At 43.1% G+C, this 18,481-nt stretch overlaps 1 protein-coding gene across 10 annotated transcripts in view; it reads right to left on the bottom strand.

Moving 5' to 3' along the window:
- Nucleotides 1-18,481, bottom strand: part of MAGI2 (membrane associated guanylate kinase, WW and PDZ domain containing 2) — a 2,755,167-nt gene that overhangs the window by 658,698 nt on the left and 2,077,988 nt on the right. For all 10 annotated transcript variants that reach the window (XM_069229701.1, XM_069229700.1, XM_069229695.1 and 7 more), the window contains one exon: nt 10,879-10,936. In XM_069229701.1, the coding sequence (XP_069085802.1) occupies nt 10,879-10,936 (58 nt within the window). The remainder of the gene's footprint in view (nt 1-10,878; nt 10,937-18,481) is intronic.

Here is an 18,481-nt window from a genome sequence, read left to right as displayed (position 1 = left end):
TGATAGCCAGATCAATGTCTGTGGTTAGGTGGTGTGAGGGGAGCTCTGAGACCCTGAGAGCCTTGTACCTGAAGCTCCCAGTGCACAACAGATGGCAAAATCTACTGTGCACACCATTATCGCCGAAGGTATGGGTCACCAAACATGAGGGAGTCAGGACGGTGTCTTCTTGCACCCGTTTTAAATTGTCACAATTTACTGTAATACACCAGGTGTACCTAACCCTATTAACCCGCACAACATATACCACACAAGATCCTCCTCCTGGCCCAGGGGCAACTATGTGGAGGTGGACTTATCCATATGAAATGGGGCTGCACATACATAATCAGATATGTGACGAGATTCTAGCCTCCCTAAGCAGGGACTCTGGGTGGGCCACCCCCAGGGATATAGGGCAATGCTTTAAAGGATTGTCCAGACTAAAAAGACAAAGAAGTTGAGTAGGAAGTTCTTAATGCTGGCGCTCACATTGGCCACGTGAAGGACAGCTATCCGATGGTTGTCTCTGATGGCCCCAACATTTGTTTAGCAGAAGAGAGATGTGGCTGAACAGTCAAATGCGGAAGAGTGCCATATGCGGAAAACCCATAGGGATGATAAACTTGCAGTTGACTTGCAGGCTTAGAATGTGATGCTCACTGAGTTGTGGGACTCCCCGGATGCTTGTTCTCCATGAGCTGGGTTCAGAAAGTGGGTACAAACACTGAGTGACGGAAAGGGGTCAAGGGCCCCTGGGAATTGGGGTAGGAGGTGGTGGATGGGCTTGGTTCCAGAAAATTGATGTGGTGTGACTTGGAATAGGATGTGGGGCTCTAGGTGGATTGGAATCCTTTTTGTTGATGAACACACATTGCTATGTTTATATTATATCATCATGCTGACTTGTGGTACTATTATCTCTTGATGGTGTTAAAAGCCAATTAAAAAATAACTTTCATTTTATTAGAACTTTTACCAATATAGCTGAAAACAGTTTTTTTGTTAATAATAAGCATAAAATTAAAAATGAGATAGCTTTGATAATTTGTCCATCAAACTTCACAGCGAGGGTGCTCAATTTTTTATGAAATATAAAAGCAGTGCTTGCACCCGTCAACATAATATGAAATGATCCACACTTCTGTTGATTTTTGGGTCAAGACTAAAGCTCAGTCTTGCCTCACTTTAGAGATACATAATTGTATCTATGAGCTCTTCAAATCCAATGCAGTAGCAGCAATACAGATGTACCAGGATCCATTTCTGCAGCAAGTCACAATGCTACATTTTCTTGCATTCCCTCTCTACAAGAAGTGACATCACTGATTTTGACCTGTCATTTCGTTCCTCCTTCTCTACTTTAGGTAACTCTTAAGGGAGTCCTACGGCCCAGCGTCCGTAGCTACGGGCGGGCACAGACGAGAGCATCACCTGTTTGGAATCAGAAGGAAGGACCAAAATCTATGCTGGCTAGCTTAGATATGCGCATTGCAAACAGCACATTTTACACCATTCCCACACACCTACCAAACAAGCACATTGACTGCTTTTGCAAATCTGATACATCTAACCTTATCCACATAGCACTAACTACCCTCCCGCAACACAACGCAATCAATTGATGGTCATCAACGAACACTCTGAAGTCATGCATGCTCTGGACATCACCAGCATCAACACTGAACACAAACTAGATGTATTCTTAATCGACGAAACCCGGTTGACACCCTCCTCCACACATATGGTGGATATCCTCACCCCGGCTGGTAATAGCATTCCAAACATACGTCACTCCTTATGCACAACACTATGCTGCAAGCACAGATCTCTCATCATCATCTGTAAATCCTTTTAGTAAAAGACCACTATCAGGGAGCTAATTAACAGATGTAAAGCCCTCTTCAAGTTGTTAAACACCACATTGGTAATGCCTCTCTATGACAAGGAACAATATCAGGCACCCTTAGGACATACCAGGTATTTCCCCTGCAGAAGGAGCCATCTCTGAGTTCAGACAATTACAAAGTATGCCCTCTCACTGATCTTCCATTAATAAAGAAAATCAATGAGAAAGCAGTCACCACCCAGTTATAGAAGCACACCAGCAAGAATAATATCTTACAGTTCTACCTATCAGGCTTCAGTCCACTTTGCAGCACATTCCAAGCAGTGAGCAATGGCAGGAACAACTCCTGCTTCCTGGTCATGCTTGACTTCTCTGCAAGCTTCAACACAGCCACCCACCTAGCTCTGTTCAACACCCAGAATACATTTGTTGGATTTTCAGGAACTATGATGAAATAGTTCACCTCTTATCTCTACAACCAGCTCCTAAACATGGGCTCCACAACATCAAGGGCGCTCTCAAACTACTCGAGCTCAGAATTCCCCCTCATCTTCTTCAAGTTCTACAACCTGTTTTGACAGATGCTTCTCGTCTTTTGTTTCTTAAGGTAAATTCTCACTCGAGGCATCAGATTAATTCTTGCTGACACTAATAACAAGATCCATCAATATGCACACGATAGCCAATGCTACATACAAAAATCCTCTATGTTATAAAGAGACTCAAATTTTGCCCCAAATTTCAACTAACTTCTTGAAGTTAAACCAACAAAGAGTGAATTCCTTCTGTCTGCCAACATGCCAATTAATACCAGACTGAAGCCCAGCTTGCCAACAAATACCTACAAGACTTCACAGCCCTCAAACTGTCAGACCATGCTAAATCTCTGGGATTTACCTTTGGCACAGACATTGCTTTCAAGCAACACATTATCTGGAAGACCAAGATGACTTGGTTTCAACTATCCTTCTTGAACTAACTGAAGCAGCTTGTCCCAGAAGATGATTTTAGAACAACTGTACAAGACTTAGGGGGTTATTCTAACTTTGGAGGAGGTGTTAATCCGTCCCAAAAGTGACGGAAAAGTGACGGATTTACCACCAGCCGTATTACGAGTCCATTATATCCTATGGAACTCGTAATACGGCTGGTGGTATATCCGTCACTTTACCGTCACTTTTGGGACGGATTAACAGTCCTCCAAAGCTAGAATAACCCCCTTAGTCATCTCTCATCTTGAGTGATGCATAGCCCTGCTCAGTGGCCTCCCTGATACCACCCTAGCAACTGGAATCCTATATGCAGCGGCATGACTCATCAAGTACTCAAAGTAATTCCACCACATCACCCGCACATTAAAAGACCTTCACTGACTCCTCATTCCAGTCAGGATAATTTTCAAAACCAGCTGCATCATTCATAAACCAACAAGGCTCTAGTTTGCCTGGCAAACAAATTAAACACATCTGAGGAGCAAGGCCAGACCAGGAGCCTGGATATTGTGATAACAGGAGACAAAAATTTGCAAGAAGGAAAACAATTAAATAGAAGTTAAGCCTTCTGTTAAGTAATAAGCCCACAGTAAAAGGTTCCACAGATTTATTGTGAACAGCACAGTACACGACTGGATAAACTGGCATCTCAATCCAGTCTCCACAAGAGTTCCAAACAGAATCTACATAATCAACTGGCAGCACATTCCCCAGTTAAAAGATAATACATAGAAATAAAAGTCACAGTAGTAGAATGCAACACCTTCTCTATTCATTCTTCCTAGATCTGAAACAGCATCATATCTTACAGTTCTACCTATCAGGCTTCAGTCCACTTTGCAGCACATTCCAAAATCAGATCTTTTAAAAGTCAGATCTGCACTGGCTCCATCCGCACTGGTTTTCCTGCAATTAAAGACACACCTTTTCAAGGAGCACTACTCCTGGCACAACAGTATACGCTTGACTTTTCCCTATTGGTTGACTATTACCAGACCAATGGGATACTTCATGTGTATAAAACCTTCCACTATTAAACATTATCAGTAATGGAATCATAAATAATGTTCCAGACTTACGGGTCGATTACGGAAAAGGCTCGACAGTCAGTGTGCCTCCAGTGCCTTCCTGCCAGCCCCATTAAGAGTTTTCCACTCGGTCAGCAGGTGGAAACATCATTTCCACCCACTGGCCCAGCGGGAAATAACCTACAACATTGACGCCGGTACATAATAGAGGCAGCGGCAATGCTGTAGTGCGAAGGTGCACCAGCACCCGTCGCAATGTTCACTGTCTACAAAGGCGGAGAAGGGGGTCGTAATCCCCAGGGTGGTGTTTATGCAGCACTGCCCTGGTGGATTAAGACCGCCAGCACTGACAGTCTCTCCTATGGAGGAAAACTGGCAGTCTGACCCTGGCACTACCATCACTGTCGTAATGTGGCTGTCGGACCGCCACATTTTCTGGCGGTCCGACTGCCACCGCTACCCTGGCGGTCTCAAGACCGCCAGAGTCGTAATGACCCCTTTAGTGTTGAGGATTGTCAGAAATTAGATTATTATTTTGTAAGGAGGTACCCTTACCAACTTAAAAACACAAAATGATTAAGCTAAAACACAATTCTTAGAGAACTGATGCTCAGTCCTGGTAGTTATGGCAGAAGTAGAAGATAATTCCCAAAAATATGTGTAGGGTTCAAGCAGTAACACCACATCTGATGTCAAGAAAGCAACACAGTAAATGTTCCAATAGGCACTAAAGCAGTCAAAATGGGATAAGGGAAACAAAAGATACAATTTTGTAAAAATGTTAAAGCAAAACGAGACCAGAAAAAGTAAAGTGCCACTGAAAAATATCAGTTCACATTTGATGGCGGCCTAAGTATAATTTTACCCCACCACAATGGAGTGGGTTTTATACACCAAGCAGGTCGTCCCAGTCAAAACTTTTATTTTGTGACCTGGCCACATTTTTGGAGTGCATACTCTGGGAGCTTGGGTAGGTCCAAAGCTGTAGCGGGTGAGAGCCCCCCAAAGTAAATACACTGCCATGTAGCTTCTACAGAAGCCATTAATTTTGGCACCAAAAACTCAGAGTAGGTAGCACTAAGGGTGCTTCACCATTGCAATAGATTCACTAGTTTTACCTGGTCCAAAGATTTTCCTTCTTACTTTTCAGTTTTAAAAAACGCAATGATGTAAGACGACTGAAAGCTGTAGCTTGGCAGAACTTCACAAGCCCTGATACTTCTAATGCAATACCAAACTGAATCAATTTTCAGAGCGACAAAAACGGTCCAAAGAGGATGAATCTGGTATTCTTGCCCACTGTGGATGTGTCCTCCCAAAAGAAGCCTCAGTAGCTCGTCTTAGTCTTCCTCAGATGGCCAAAAAAATATCACGGTCTAATTTTCTCCAACTACTGGGAAAACTCCTTCTGCTCACTCCTTCAGCCACCAGTTCCTCTGGGCAGGCTCCTTAGCACCAGGCCTATCCTTCTACATGGACCCAGCAGTGAATAATCCTCAGTGGTCGGTTAGTTATTTTTGAAGTCAGACGTCTGTCTGTACTATTTGTGTCCCTGGATAAAACAAACATGAAACTAACCACCTGACAGTTGGAAAGCAGTTCAAGTCAAGTGTGAAGAAAAGTCCCAAGAGTCTTCTTTCTTCGTATGTTCTCTTCAAGGGGCCAGGGATGTTCTCAGGAGGTGATGGTTTGGTGCCAGTCAATACACTAACAAGAGATTAGGTAATGTCCTACACCCAATCATGTCTAAATTCTCACTCTGTGCCCACCTTTTCCAGCATTCCTATTTGTTTTACAGTAAAAATCCCCTTGAAGCCCTAAATCAAAAATGGCTAACTCCTAGTTCCATTTGGAGTGGTTCTGGCTCTCCCTTACCAATGGACCCATTTAGATGAGTTATCCTCCCCTCTGTCAAGATCACAATCTGGATTTCCCTCATGCTGAGGCTAAAGCCAAAGACAGTTGGTCAGTGAGAGCCCTGGAAATTAGTGGGAGCAAATCCAACCAGGCCCATTTGGCATTTCTAACTAAAAAGATGAAGCATTAAAGTTTTCCGTTGTTGTGGTATCTGCTTCTGTTGAACTCCCATTTAGGTAATAACAGTTAAGTAACAAGCTGGTCACAAAACCCTTGTCCTCGGAGGCTAAGCCACTGACCTCTGGGTAAAGTGCTCATGACTCTGAGTCAGGAATGTGTATTAGGCCTCTTAATTGGGGCTGAGTAGTAAACTTGTTCTAAGCCAGTTTTGGTCACACAGGAGAAAGTACACATTTATAAAGCTATTTTTACAACACAGTTGTCAGAAAGCAACTTCCACCATTAAATCAAGTTTTTAAAGGGGAGTGGAGAATAACTTTAAATCATTTTTCAACCATTTTCAAAGGTGAAAATGTGAAATAAAGGTTTTAATAACACATAGGCCTGCTCATGGAAATATTGCCTAACAAACGCTGTGCAAAAATGGTCTTGAGTATTTCTATACCATGAGGGCACGCTATTCCCAAGCTGCAGTGTGTCATTTTTATATATTAAGCATCGAGCTGTGTAGGCTTACAAGACACACACAGCTGGGTCATTTTCCTACATGGCAAAGCCACTAATTATTCCATGTGTCACTGTAGTGTTTTCACTCTGCAGCCCAGACAGATCACAGTGCTGCATCCAGCAGCCATAGAATGGTGTCATATAATATAGGTCGGGTAAATACATAGTGCAGCTCGCATTTACCTTCCATGCCACTGGTGCATTTTCTGTGGCACTCTACCTTACAGGGAAGCTAAATATGTCAATTGGGTGTAATTGATTTTACCAATACATATTTGGGGCACAGCACATGCTGTCACACTGACTCGCAGTGTCAAAGTACAGAGTCCAAATGCCTGCAGAAACAGGGTATAAAAAAGGTGAAAAATACTGTTAGACCTTGGAAAAAGGTAGATTTCCTATAAGGATTCCGTAACTGTCGTTTCTGAGTCCTGTTAATAGTGTTTCAAGCAAACTAGAAAAGATGATGTCACTAGTTAACCTCAGTAATTCATTGTGAAACAATACCTACACACATCATAAGCCACTGTAGGTTTGATATATCAAACACAATCACATTCATTTCTTTTTGTGGCTAAATCCATGAGAGGTGCATCCTATTGCATTCAGTGCCCGGTAGTATGAGATAGTAGAAGAGAGCAAGGAAATGTAAGCACTTGCCATCCCAAGATACTGCTGCACATTAACAAGGCTAACTTCTGGTTTAAGGGGCTGGGTTGCTGCACTTATCCAAGCATTGTGCAAATATTTATAGGTCAATTGGAGAGAAATGAGATGGAAAACAGATCATTACAAAAAAAGAATGGCAGAATACACCGCATTTGCTCACTCCTGATCAATCATATTAGGGAGCTTGCTTTCTTCCTTTATTGTTACAATGTTTGTTCAATTTGTTCAATAGATGTCGCATCACAGATTCTGCTATGGGCTTTTGAACTTTGAGGGTATTGGAGGTTCCCTGTAGTTGTTTGGTCATAAAAGCAATCAAAAATGAAGTGTGTGCAAGGAGGCCACATTTTTACATAGGAGATGTTTCTGAATTAATTCCAGGGTGTGTAATATTCATCTCTTTTTTTAGTATTATTATATTCTTGCAATTGCAGATTACAAAGATGATGCCCTCATTAGCCTCTTTGTGATCTTCATAAAATAAGACTGTCAATCACATTCCTCATCTGAATATACATCTGAATAGATGCGGGTAATACCCCTGTTTCTAGCAATTGTTTCTAGCAGCTTTGGATACCACAATAGAATCTGCTATAGATTATGCCAGTTACAACAGTTGTAAACTTACGTTTCATGCTTAGATATTAACTGCTTATTTTCTACCATAAGATTGCATGCAGAGTGAACATGGTTAGTTTTTCTCATTGCTCACTGTTGAAAATGGGGTCTTTGGTTCGCAGTCAGGTTACCCCCTGTCCAAGCAAGGACCCTCTCTCTAGTCAGGGTAAGTCACACACAATCCAAATGATCCTGTGCCCAACCCCTGGTAGCTTGGCACTGAGAAGCCAGGCTTAACTTAGAAGACAATGTGTAATATTTGTGCAATAAATCATGCAATAACCCAGAATAACACCACAAAAATACACCACACATGTTTAGACAATTATAGACTATTTATCTGAGTAGATTAAGGTCAAAATTATAAAGATTTTATAAATACAAGTTAAATATCACTTTTGTAATGATAAATACAGTATTTCGTTCTTAAGTGTCTCTTGCAAGCACAAAATACCAGGTTTGCGTCTAAGTTATCCGCACTGGACCGCAGAGGAGAAGATGAGTGGAAAACAGAGAGGTGTGCGTCGGTTTCTCTGGGTGCACACAGACGATGCGTCAGTGCTTTTCCATGCAACAAGGGCTTTGCATCGATTTCCAGCACGCAGGCTTATATCCTCTTCGGGTTGCGGGGTATTTGGATGCCCCGGGGACAATGCTGAGAAATCCTGGGCGTGTAGGATGAAGTTGGCTGGCGCTGCGCCGATATTTCTCACAGGAAGTCAGGCTGCATCGTTCCGGTTCTGCGATGCATAGATCCGATGGGCTGTGCGTCGAAGTTCCAGTTGCAACACTGGAGCTGCATTGATCTGCACTCGGGTAGCGGGGCTGCGCCATTCCGGTTCAGAAATGCGGTTATTTTCTCACCGCAGGGCACGGTATGCGTCGATTCCGGCAGGCTGTGTGTCGATTTGGTTCAGAGTTCCTTTCCCAGTAGGCATCTTGTCAAGAAGTGTCTGAGTTGGTAGGGTCAGAGACCCGGTTTAAATACCCAAATGTGTCTTTGAAGTGGGGGAGACTTCAAAGAGTGGCTTAGAAGTCCACCAGGTCCCCTTTCAGTTCCATCCTGCCTGCCAGCTTCCCAGTAGGGGATTTGGCAGTCCATTGTGTGAGGGCAGGCCACTGTGCTTTGACATGTAAGTGTCAGGCCCTCCACCCTCCCAGCCTAGGAAGACCCATTCAGTATGGAGATGTGTTTAGGTGTGACTGAGCATCCTGTGCTTGGGATTGTCTAAGTGAAATGCACAATGGAGCTGTCAACTAACCCAGCCAGGCGTGAATTGTAAGGCAGGAAGGATTTAAGAGCAGAGAAATGCTCACTTTCTCAAAGTGGCATTTCTAAAATACTAATATTAAATCCAATTTCGCCAGTCAGCAGGATTTTGTATTACCATTTTGGCCATACTAAATATGACCCTGTTACGTCTTTCAGATCTGAATCTACCAGTCAAACAGTATATGAGGGTAGCCCTAAAGTTAGCCTATGAAAGGAGCAGGTCTCACAGCAGTACAAAACGAATTTAGTAGTTTTACACTACCAGGACATATAAACTACACAGGTATATGTCCTGCCTTTTATCTACATAGCACCCTGCCCTTTGGGTTACCTAGGCCCTACCTTAGGGGTGACTTATATGTAGAAAAGGGGGTGTTTAAGGCTTGGCAAGTACTTTTAAATGCCAAGTTAGGTTGGCAGTGAAACTGCACACACATGCCTTGCAATGGCAGACCTGAGACATGGTTAAGGTGCTACTTATGTGGGTGACACAATCAGTGCTGTAGGTTCACTAGTAGCAGTCAATCTACAGGCACTGGGCACATGTAGTGCACTTTACTAAGGACTTATAAGTAAATTAAACAAGCCAATTGGGTATCAGCCAATGTCACCATGTTTTAAGGGAAAGAGCATATGCACGGCACTTTAGCACTGGTTAGCAGTGGTAAAGTGCTCAAAGTCCTAAAACCAACAAAAAAAGTGTCAAAAAGTGGAGGGAGGGAGGCAGGCAGAAAGTTGAGGGTGACCACCTAAGGCTGTCAGGTCTAACATTCACTATTTTCCATTCTCTTCCTCTGCCTCATTGTATCAAAAGCACACTAGAAACATCCCATGCTGAACGACTGTTTCTTGTCTCCCATACAGGCTTCCATTTCGAGGCAGCTCATTTTCCTATCACTCAGCTCTTTTCTGTTTATGCAGAATAGATGAGCGTTAGACCCAGCAGACATATTTCTAATGAAAAGGTGGCGGAGCTTGTTTTTAATTTTGTAGAGATATTACCCTCTTCTACAGTAATTGTAATTGTTGGTAATGGGAAGCAGCAAGACCATTATACAGATGTGTAAAATATATTCTGCAGTGCCATTGTAATGCACAAGAAACATGGTGGCCTGTCTTCCTATTGGTGTGTCATATATTGGCCACATAAAGCCACTACATTTATTAAATCAATATACGCATTTGACAGAAGGCCACTCTACTGTACATAATTGTGTGACAGTCTGATCCAAATAAGGCATAAAGTTGTTCGTCCAAATTAATTCAATCTTCTCCCTCACTAGTATAACTTAAAATTATACATTTCCACTCGCCATTGTCTTCTGTATTTGTATTCATAAACACCCCAGACATATGATTCCCTAATTTAATGGAATCACAAAGGAGAAAGAGAAACTTGGACAAATTTGAAATGTCTCCTTGATAAGAGGACGCAAAGGGTTTGAAGCTGCTGACAACTGGAAGATATAAGAGCCACCTCTTTTAGTATGTCACTTCCTGCATACCATCCAATTAATCTTTAGTTAATGGCTCTGCACCAATAAAATGAGGTGTATATCAAGATACCCTTACAGAAAACTGAACCGACTGCTAAACAACTTCTTGCAAAGATATCTCTGGTGCTAATCATGGTGTCTTAAGTTCCTGAATGTATAGCATTTTGTGGAAGAAAGCTAATTCTTCTTCGATTATTAGGGAAAGAGGTAGTTGAACATGTGTGCCAACTAGAAAGTAGTAGAACAAGGCTCTTCTGAGCTGCAGGAGACCATGACATCGAAGTGGTAAGAAGTATCTTTAAAGAAATGTTCATGCTTTTAACACAAGATGCCTATGTGACAGTGGAGTTGTATTACTGTTTTCGAGGCACTTGCATTTTGGGAATGTTGAATAACAATAACAGTAAGCTTTAACACGTTTAATACTTACTCAACATAATAGGTTCCATAAATAGGATCATCGATTTTCTCCCACCCATATGGAAGCTCTGGAAGATAAAAAGAGAACATATTTTAGGAACTATTAATTATATTATTATAATGGCCCTCATTATGTCATTGGCGGAAATGACTGCTTACTGCTGCGGTGACGGCCGCCAAAACACGGTCACCGTGGCTACCTACTGTCCACTATATTATGGCCGTAGCCGGAATGCTGCCAGAAGGCTGGTGGAATTCCGGCTGCGGTCATGGTGGCGGATGGCGGTAAGGAGGTGCTGCTGCCAGCAGCAGCGCCACGCCAGTAGACCGCCGCAGACCGTCTCATGACCCATGATACAGTCTGGTGGTTTTCTGCTGGCGGACGCTGCTGCTGGCAGCAGCGCCACGTCCCGTCTCCTGTCAGAGGACCCCCTGCAAGCAGGGAAGTCGGGTGCTCCGACAGTCGAGGGGGAGAAGGGTGTTGTGTGTGTGCAGTAGTGTGGGTGTATGTTTCTGTGTGTGTGCATGCGGGTGTGTGGTGTGTGGAATGCATGTGTGCATGAATGGGTGTGAGTGTGCGTATATACTGTGTTGTGTGAATGCGTGTGTGCTTGTATGTATGTCAGTTTGTGTGGATGTGTGTGTGAATGTATGTATGCATGCGTGGGTGAATGTGGGTATGAGTGTGTGCATGCGTGTGTATGTTGGTGCATGAATGTGTGTGTATGTCGTGGAGGGTTTGGAGGGGGAGGGTGGTGGGGTCAGCGGGGAGACCCCTATTAGTGTCAGGGAAGAAATTCCCTGGCACTGATAGTGCCTACCGCCATGGTTTTCGTGGTGGTAAAAAAGCCACGAAAACCATGGCGGTAGGCTGGGTCATAATCCCACGGGTGGGACAGTGACTGCTGCCTGGCTGGATTCTGTAGCCTTTAGCCCGGCGGCTGTTACCGCCCTGGCAGAGGGAGTGGTACATTGGCGGTTTGGCTCAATATTTTGGGGAAAGGTACCGCCAGCCTGTTGGCACTACCTTTCTCCAATATACCGCTGTCTGCCAGGGTTGTAATGAGGGCCAATATCATTAATAATAATATAAAACTGTAAACTGTTGATAATATTAGAAATGATTTACTGAAGAACTTTGTTTCACACAATTTGTGCACGAAATTCTTTGTTGATAGACACACATTAGCCTTATCTCAAACAGTACAAATAACAGCACACATCTTACTGACATATCACTTCTGAATTCCATACAGTGATCCATCACAACCAATGTAGGTCTGTAGATGGATATCAGGGCTCCTCAACATCCTCACTAACTACAGGTAAAGCACTCATATAACTCACTTAACCGATACACGAGTTAACCTGTTCTGTGCCTTGGACGAGATCACCTCGTCCTGCACCCGGGAAAATGAATTTCCTTCACTTTGAAGTCTCTCTCGGCGTTTCAAAAGCCAGATTGTAAAGCAATCTGGCTTTTGAAATGCCCACTAGACACCAGGGATTTCTTTTGAAAGTGAAACTGGAATGAGGGGAGCGACCCCTTGGGCAAGGGTCGCTACGGGGGGGGCATTTTTTTTTAAGGCCTTTTCTGCCCCCGGGGGGGGGGGGGGGCAGAAACCTCTAGGCACCAGGGATCATTTGTTTTTTTGTTTTTTTTTAGAGGTGGGGAGCGACCCCTTAGGCAAGGGTTGTTCCCCTGGGGGACACATTTATTTTAGGCCATTTCTGCCCCCCTTGGGGGCAGATCAGCCTATTTTAATTAGGCCGATCTGCCCCCAAGGGGGTCAGAAACCACTAGGCACCCGGGGATTTTTTTGTTGTTGTTGTTTTACAGATGGTGAGCGACCCCTTAGGCAAAGGTTGCTCCCCTGGAGGGGCAAATTGTATTTAGGCCATTTCTGCCGCCTTTGGGGGCAGATCGGCCGATTTTAGGTCCATCTGCCCCCAAAGGGGGCAGAAACCACTAGGCACCGGGGATCTTTTTTTTTGCTCCAATGTCACGCAAGGAGAGCAACCCCGTAGGCAAGGGTCGCTCCCGGGGGGGAGGTTTGGGGGGTGGGGGACAAATTTATTTTAGGCCATTTCTGCCCCCCTGGGGGCAGATCGGCCTATTTTTATTAGGCCGGGGGCAGAAGCCTCTAGGCGCCAGGGCAAATTTTTTTTTTGTGTTTTTTTTTTGGGTTGTTTGTTTTTTTAGAGATCGGGAGCGACCCATTAGGCAAGGGTCACTCCCCTGGGGGGCAAATTGTATTTAGACCATTTCTGCCCCCCTTGGGGGCAGATCGGCTGAGTTTAGGTCAAGAAACCACTAGGCACCGGGGATTTTTTTTTGCGCCAATGTCACGCAAGGGGAGCGACCCTGTAGGCAAGGGTCACTCCCAGGGGGGTTGGGGTTGTGGGGGGGGGGGATTTATTTTAGGCCATTTCTGCCCCCCGGGGGCAGATCAGCCTATTGTTATTAGGCCGATCGGCCCCCAGGGGGGCAGAAACCTCTAGGCGTCAGGGCTATTTTTTTTTTATTTTATTTTTTTTAGAGATGGGGAGCGACCCATTAGGCAAGGGTCGCTCCCCTGGGGGGGAAATTGTATTTAGACCATTTTTGCCCCCCTTGGGGGCAAATCGGACGATTTTAGGTCAATCTGCCCCCAAGGGGGGCAGAAACAACTAGGCACCGGGGATCTTTTTTTTTTGCGCCAATGTCACGCAGGGGGAGCGACCCGTAGGCAAGGGTCGCTCCCCAGGGGGTTGGGGGGCATATTTGTTTTAGGCCATTTCTGCCCCCCCTGGGGCCGGCTGAGCTAGAGGCCAAACTCCACAGGTAGGCACTTTGTAAAAAACACCTCTGTTTTCTGTGAAAAAATGTGATGTGTCCACGTTGTGTTTTGGGCCATTTCCTTTCGTGAGCGCTAGGCCTACCCACACAAGTGAGGTATCATTTTCATCGGGAGACTTGGGGGAACGCTGGGTGGAAGGAAATTTGTGGCTCCTCTCAGATTCCAGAACTTTCTGTCATCGAAATGTGAGGAAAACGTTTTTTTAGCCAAATTTTGAGGTTTGCAAAGGATTCTGGTTAACAGTACCTGGTCAGAGCCCCACAAGTCACCCTATCTTGGATTCCCCTAGGTCTCTAGTTTTCAAAAATGCACAGGCTTGGTAGGTTTCCCTAGGTGCCGGCTGAGCTAGAGACCAAAATCTACAGGTAGGCACTTTGTAAAAAACACCTTTGTTTTCTGTCAAAAAATGGGATGTGTCCACGTTGTGTTTTGGGGCATTTCCTGTTGCAGGCGCTAGGCCTACCCACACAAGTGAGGTATCATTTCTATCGGGAGACTTGGGGGAACACAGAATAGCAAAACAAGTGTTATTGCCCCTTGTCTTTTTCTACATTTTTTCCTTCCAAATATAAAAGAGTGTGTAAAAAAGACGTCTATTTGAGAAATGCCCTATAATTCACATGCTAGTATGGGCACCCCGGAATTCAGAGATGTGCAAATAACCACTGCTCCTCAACGCCTTATATAGTGCCCATTTTGGAAATACAAAGGTTTTCTTAATAGCTATTTTTCACTCTTTATATTTCAGCAAATGAATTGCTGTATACCCGGTATAGAATGAAAACCCACTGCAGGGTGCAGCTCATTTATTGGCTCTGGGTACCTAGGGTTCTTGATGAACCTAAAAGCCCTATATATACCCGCAACCAGAAGAGTCCAGCAGACGTAACGGTATATTGCTTTCAAAAATCTGACATTGCAGGAAAATGTTACAGAGTAAAACGTAGAGAAAAATTGATGTTTTTTTCACCTCAATTTCAATAATTGTTTTTTTCAGTTGTTATTTTCTGTAGGAAACCCTTATAGGATCTACACAGGTTACCCCTTGCTGAATTTAGAATCTTGTCTACTTTTCAGAAATGTTTAGGTTTCTGGGATCCATCATTGGTTTCATGCCCATTTCTGTCACTGACTGGAAGGAGGCTGAAAGCACAAAAATCGTAAAAATGGGGGTTTGTCCCAGTAAAATGCCGAAATTGTGTTGAAAAATGTGGTTTTCTGATTCAAGTCTACCTGATCCTGAAAGCTGGGAAGCTGGTTATTTCAGCACCGCAAACACTTTGTTGATGCCATTTTCAGAGAAAAAATCACAAGCCTTCTTCTGCAGCCCCTTTTTCCCATTTTTTTTTTAAAAAACGACATTTTCACTGTATTTTGGGTAATTTCCTGGCCTCCTTCAGGGGAATCCACAAAGTCTGGGTACCTCTAGAATCCCTAGGATGTTGGAAAAAAAGGACGCAAATTTGGCGTGGGTAGCTTATGTGGACAAAACGTTATGAGGGCCTAAGCGCGAACTATTAAAAATAGGCAAAAAAAGGCCTGGCACAGGAGGGGGAAAAGGCCTGGCAGCGAAGGGGTGAAAAACGTGACCAAGATCTCTAGCCACCATCATGATATTTCATAATTGTCATTATATTAATCATTAAAAAACACATATTGTAAACAACAAAACGACAGGAACTTAACTGGTGTTATATAAGATAAACACAACTAGACTCTTGTCTGAGGAGAATTATTCAAAGTTAAAACAACAACGTTCCAGACCTGGATAGCACAGCTAAAATATACTAGAAGCAACATGTGTGTTGTATAAATGTAACCGATATAGCATAGTATACCATAACATTGCCTAACACAGTGTAACATAACAGATAATCATTCAACCATAACCACAGGATTATGTTTGCAGAATCTGTAATATACCTTTGTAGCTTAACATATGCCTACATACCTACTTCAATGAAAAGTCACCTTACAGATATTGAACATTTATGTATTGTGAGGGATGCTGCAGGCCCAGTGCATATGATCAACTTCACCTCCCAGAGTGTCACAGGCTCTGGGAAAACAGTACCTGAACGCCACAGCCCGCATTTCCTTCATGAAACAACTTAGAGTACACGTGTATACTATATTTGGGACAAAAGTACATTTTGCGATACATTGGTAGGGCATGAAAAAGTAAGGCACCTATAAACGTTTTGTTTTCATCTGAAATGGAAATGCATGGACTGATTCTTTTATAGTGTTTAAACATTGGAGGCCAAGGGCCACCGGAGTTAATGATAGTAGAGCAGTGTGATCGTTCCTTCAAGCTCGAAGGAAGAGGTTAGGTGGGATGGACGGTCAAAGGTGCATTTTAAAAAAATCATTTGATGCAGGAACCGTAATAGATGCTGACCTGTTTAAGTTACTTTCTTGGGTATGCTGCTGCTTCTATGAGGGCCTGGAAGACGATGTGCGTTGTAGAATGTTATATGTTGCTTTATGTAACCATTTTTGTTTCATTTTTGGTAAAACAGTTGCCAATGTTGTGGAGAAAAAAACAAAAGAGACGGCCCATATATAAAGGCTTTCTGCAGTAGGTAAGGTAGTACTACTCTAGTTCTATTTTACAAACTCAAACAGGCCTTGGAGAGTTGGCCCAAAAATCCATAACATGGATATTGTCAAGGAATAGTCATGTACTGTTAGTGCAAATAGGAAAGAATGCACTCTTTCACTTTTACTGTTAGAGGGTTGTACCACATGCTTTTGCGAATCAACTAAGTGCGTTTGTGAATCGATCTCTCAATGCTAAATCTGACATTTCTATTGAATTCCTAATGTTTTCAGCAAAAGAAAATTGCACCTTTAAAGGTGTATCATTATGCAAGTGACTTATATCCTCAGGTCAGTAATTTGTTTCCAAAATTCTATAGACAGTGATATGAAGTATGTCATACAGCTATGAATTAACAAATGAGAGAGGAAAATGTGTAGGCCATTCTTACCTAATAATGTATAACGACCTTCTTTGAAATACTTATCAGGTAAATTTCAGTCAGATTTTAAATCTTACATTTCAAAGGACACGTTTATATTCACCCAGTCATAGCTACAAAACTCAAACCCACATTTCATGAGAAGTGTGCACTTTATAAAATTAACTCCAGTAGGATGCTGGCTATTGTTTCATTTTCATGAATCAAATGCAGAAAAATATTTTGATAATGAAGTTAACAGGACTGAAAGAAACATTTGAATAATACTTTCCTGAGAGGGTTTTATTGCTTACTAAAATATGTTTAACATGCTTTTAAAATTACTGGCAAACAAAATTAGCTTCAACTAAATATTTAAGACAGGCCAAAATTTGCAAATTGATCTATGTCTAATTTAAACAGTCTGAAGCAGCACAAGGCAGCTTTGAAATGTGCATTATCAAGAGCCCTGTTATGCAACACAAGAATTTTGAAAACAGTTGGCAAAATCAATATGGTTGGCTTTAGATTTGCACCACACGTAAACACATGTCTTCACAAACACTGTTTACATGTGTAACATGCCCAAATGCTGTGTATCACCGCAAAACTTGCTTGATTGGCTTACCACACTGCTGGAAAACAGCAGCAAAAAAGGATTGCTTTTTGTATAGAATGCTTACTGAGCTAAGGAACTGAATGTGGCAAACAAAGTGATGATTGAGTGTATTTTTCAGATCTGAAATAGTCCCTTGTGCATTCCAGTGCAAATACTTACTGGAACGTGAAATGATAAACTAAATAGCAAATGGCATGATGTAAGAGAGTAGTTCTCTACTGGGTGGAGAGAAAGTACGCTCAGTGTATATTTCAAAGAATTGGTAATGATAGGTGGAGCAGACAGCTGCTCTTTCAAGATTAACCTAAAAACTCATCTGCATTTGTAAATATGAAATGATAAGACACTGCCTACAAACCTTTGGCTCATGATGCTACTATGATGAAACAGAAAAATGAAGATGGCAACTAAGTATTCATACTGAGCTGGTAGGCCAGTGATGCAATCATGGAAATGTCTCTGGCATGTGAATCAATCATTAGTTAGAAAAGAGAGGACAACCCGCTTTTCATGAGTGCAAACTAGGGCCATGATTTATACTTTTTTGGGGCAAAACTGCACTAACTCAGTTTTGCACCAAAATGTTTAGCACCGGCTTGCACCATTTCTGTGCACCAGCCAGGCACCATATTTATGGAATGTGCAAGCCGGTGAAAAGGGTAGGCTAGTATAAAAACAATTACGTTAGGTGGGGTTGGCGGTATGGAAGAAGGGGGGTTTCTGAGTCATTTTCTGATGCAAAACCATCTATACCACATGACTCCTGTCTTAGAAAATACAGGAGGCAAGCCCACCACTCCAATGGCCAGCACAGGGGACCAGGGTCCCCTGGGCATGGCCATTGCACCCTGTGCCATGTAGGGGGGGGCATTTCAGGGCCCCCTATGGCACTTTAAAAAATAAAATAAAATACTTACCTGTACTTACCAGTACTTACCTGGGATGGGGTCCCCCATCCTCTGCTGTCCCTCTGGTGTGGAGGGCACCTGTGGGCTTATTCATGGCATTCCACCATGGTAATAGGCCCACAGGTCCCCTAACTCCTGCCCTGACCCAGGCGTTAAAAAATGGGTCAAAGCAAACTTCGCACCATTTTTTGACCCCTCCTCCCTCTCGTGCACCATTTTTGCACTGGACTATAAATATGGCGTTAGGCCATAGAGTAATTTTTTGCACGGGAACGCTTACCTT

This window comes from Pleurodeles waltl, chromosome 4_1 (assembly GCF_031143425.1).
Source record: "Pleurodeles waltl isolate 20211129_DDA chromosome 4_1, aPleWal1.hap1.20221129, whole genome shotgun sequence".
Lineage (NCBI taxonomy): Eukaryota > Metazoa > Chordata > Amphibia > Caudata > Salamandridae > Pleurodeles > Pleurodeles waltl.
The sequence above is the reverse complement of the archived record's forward strand: the minus strand, read 5'-3'. Positions and strand labels throughout refer to the sequence as shown.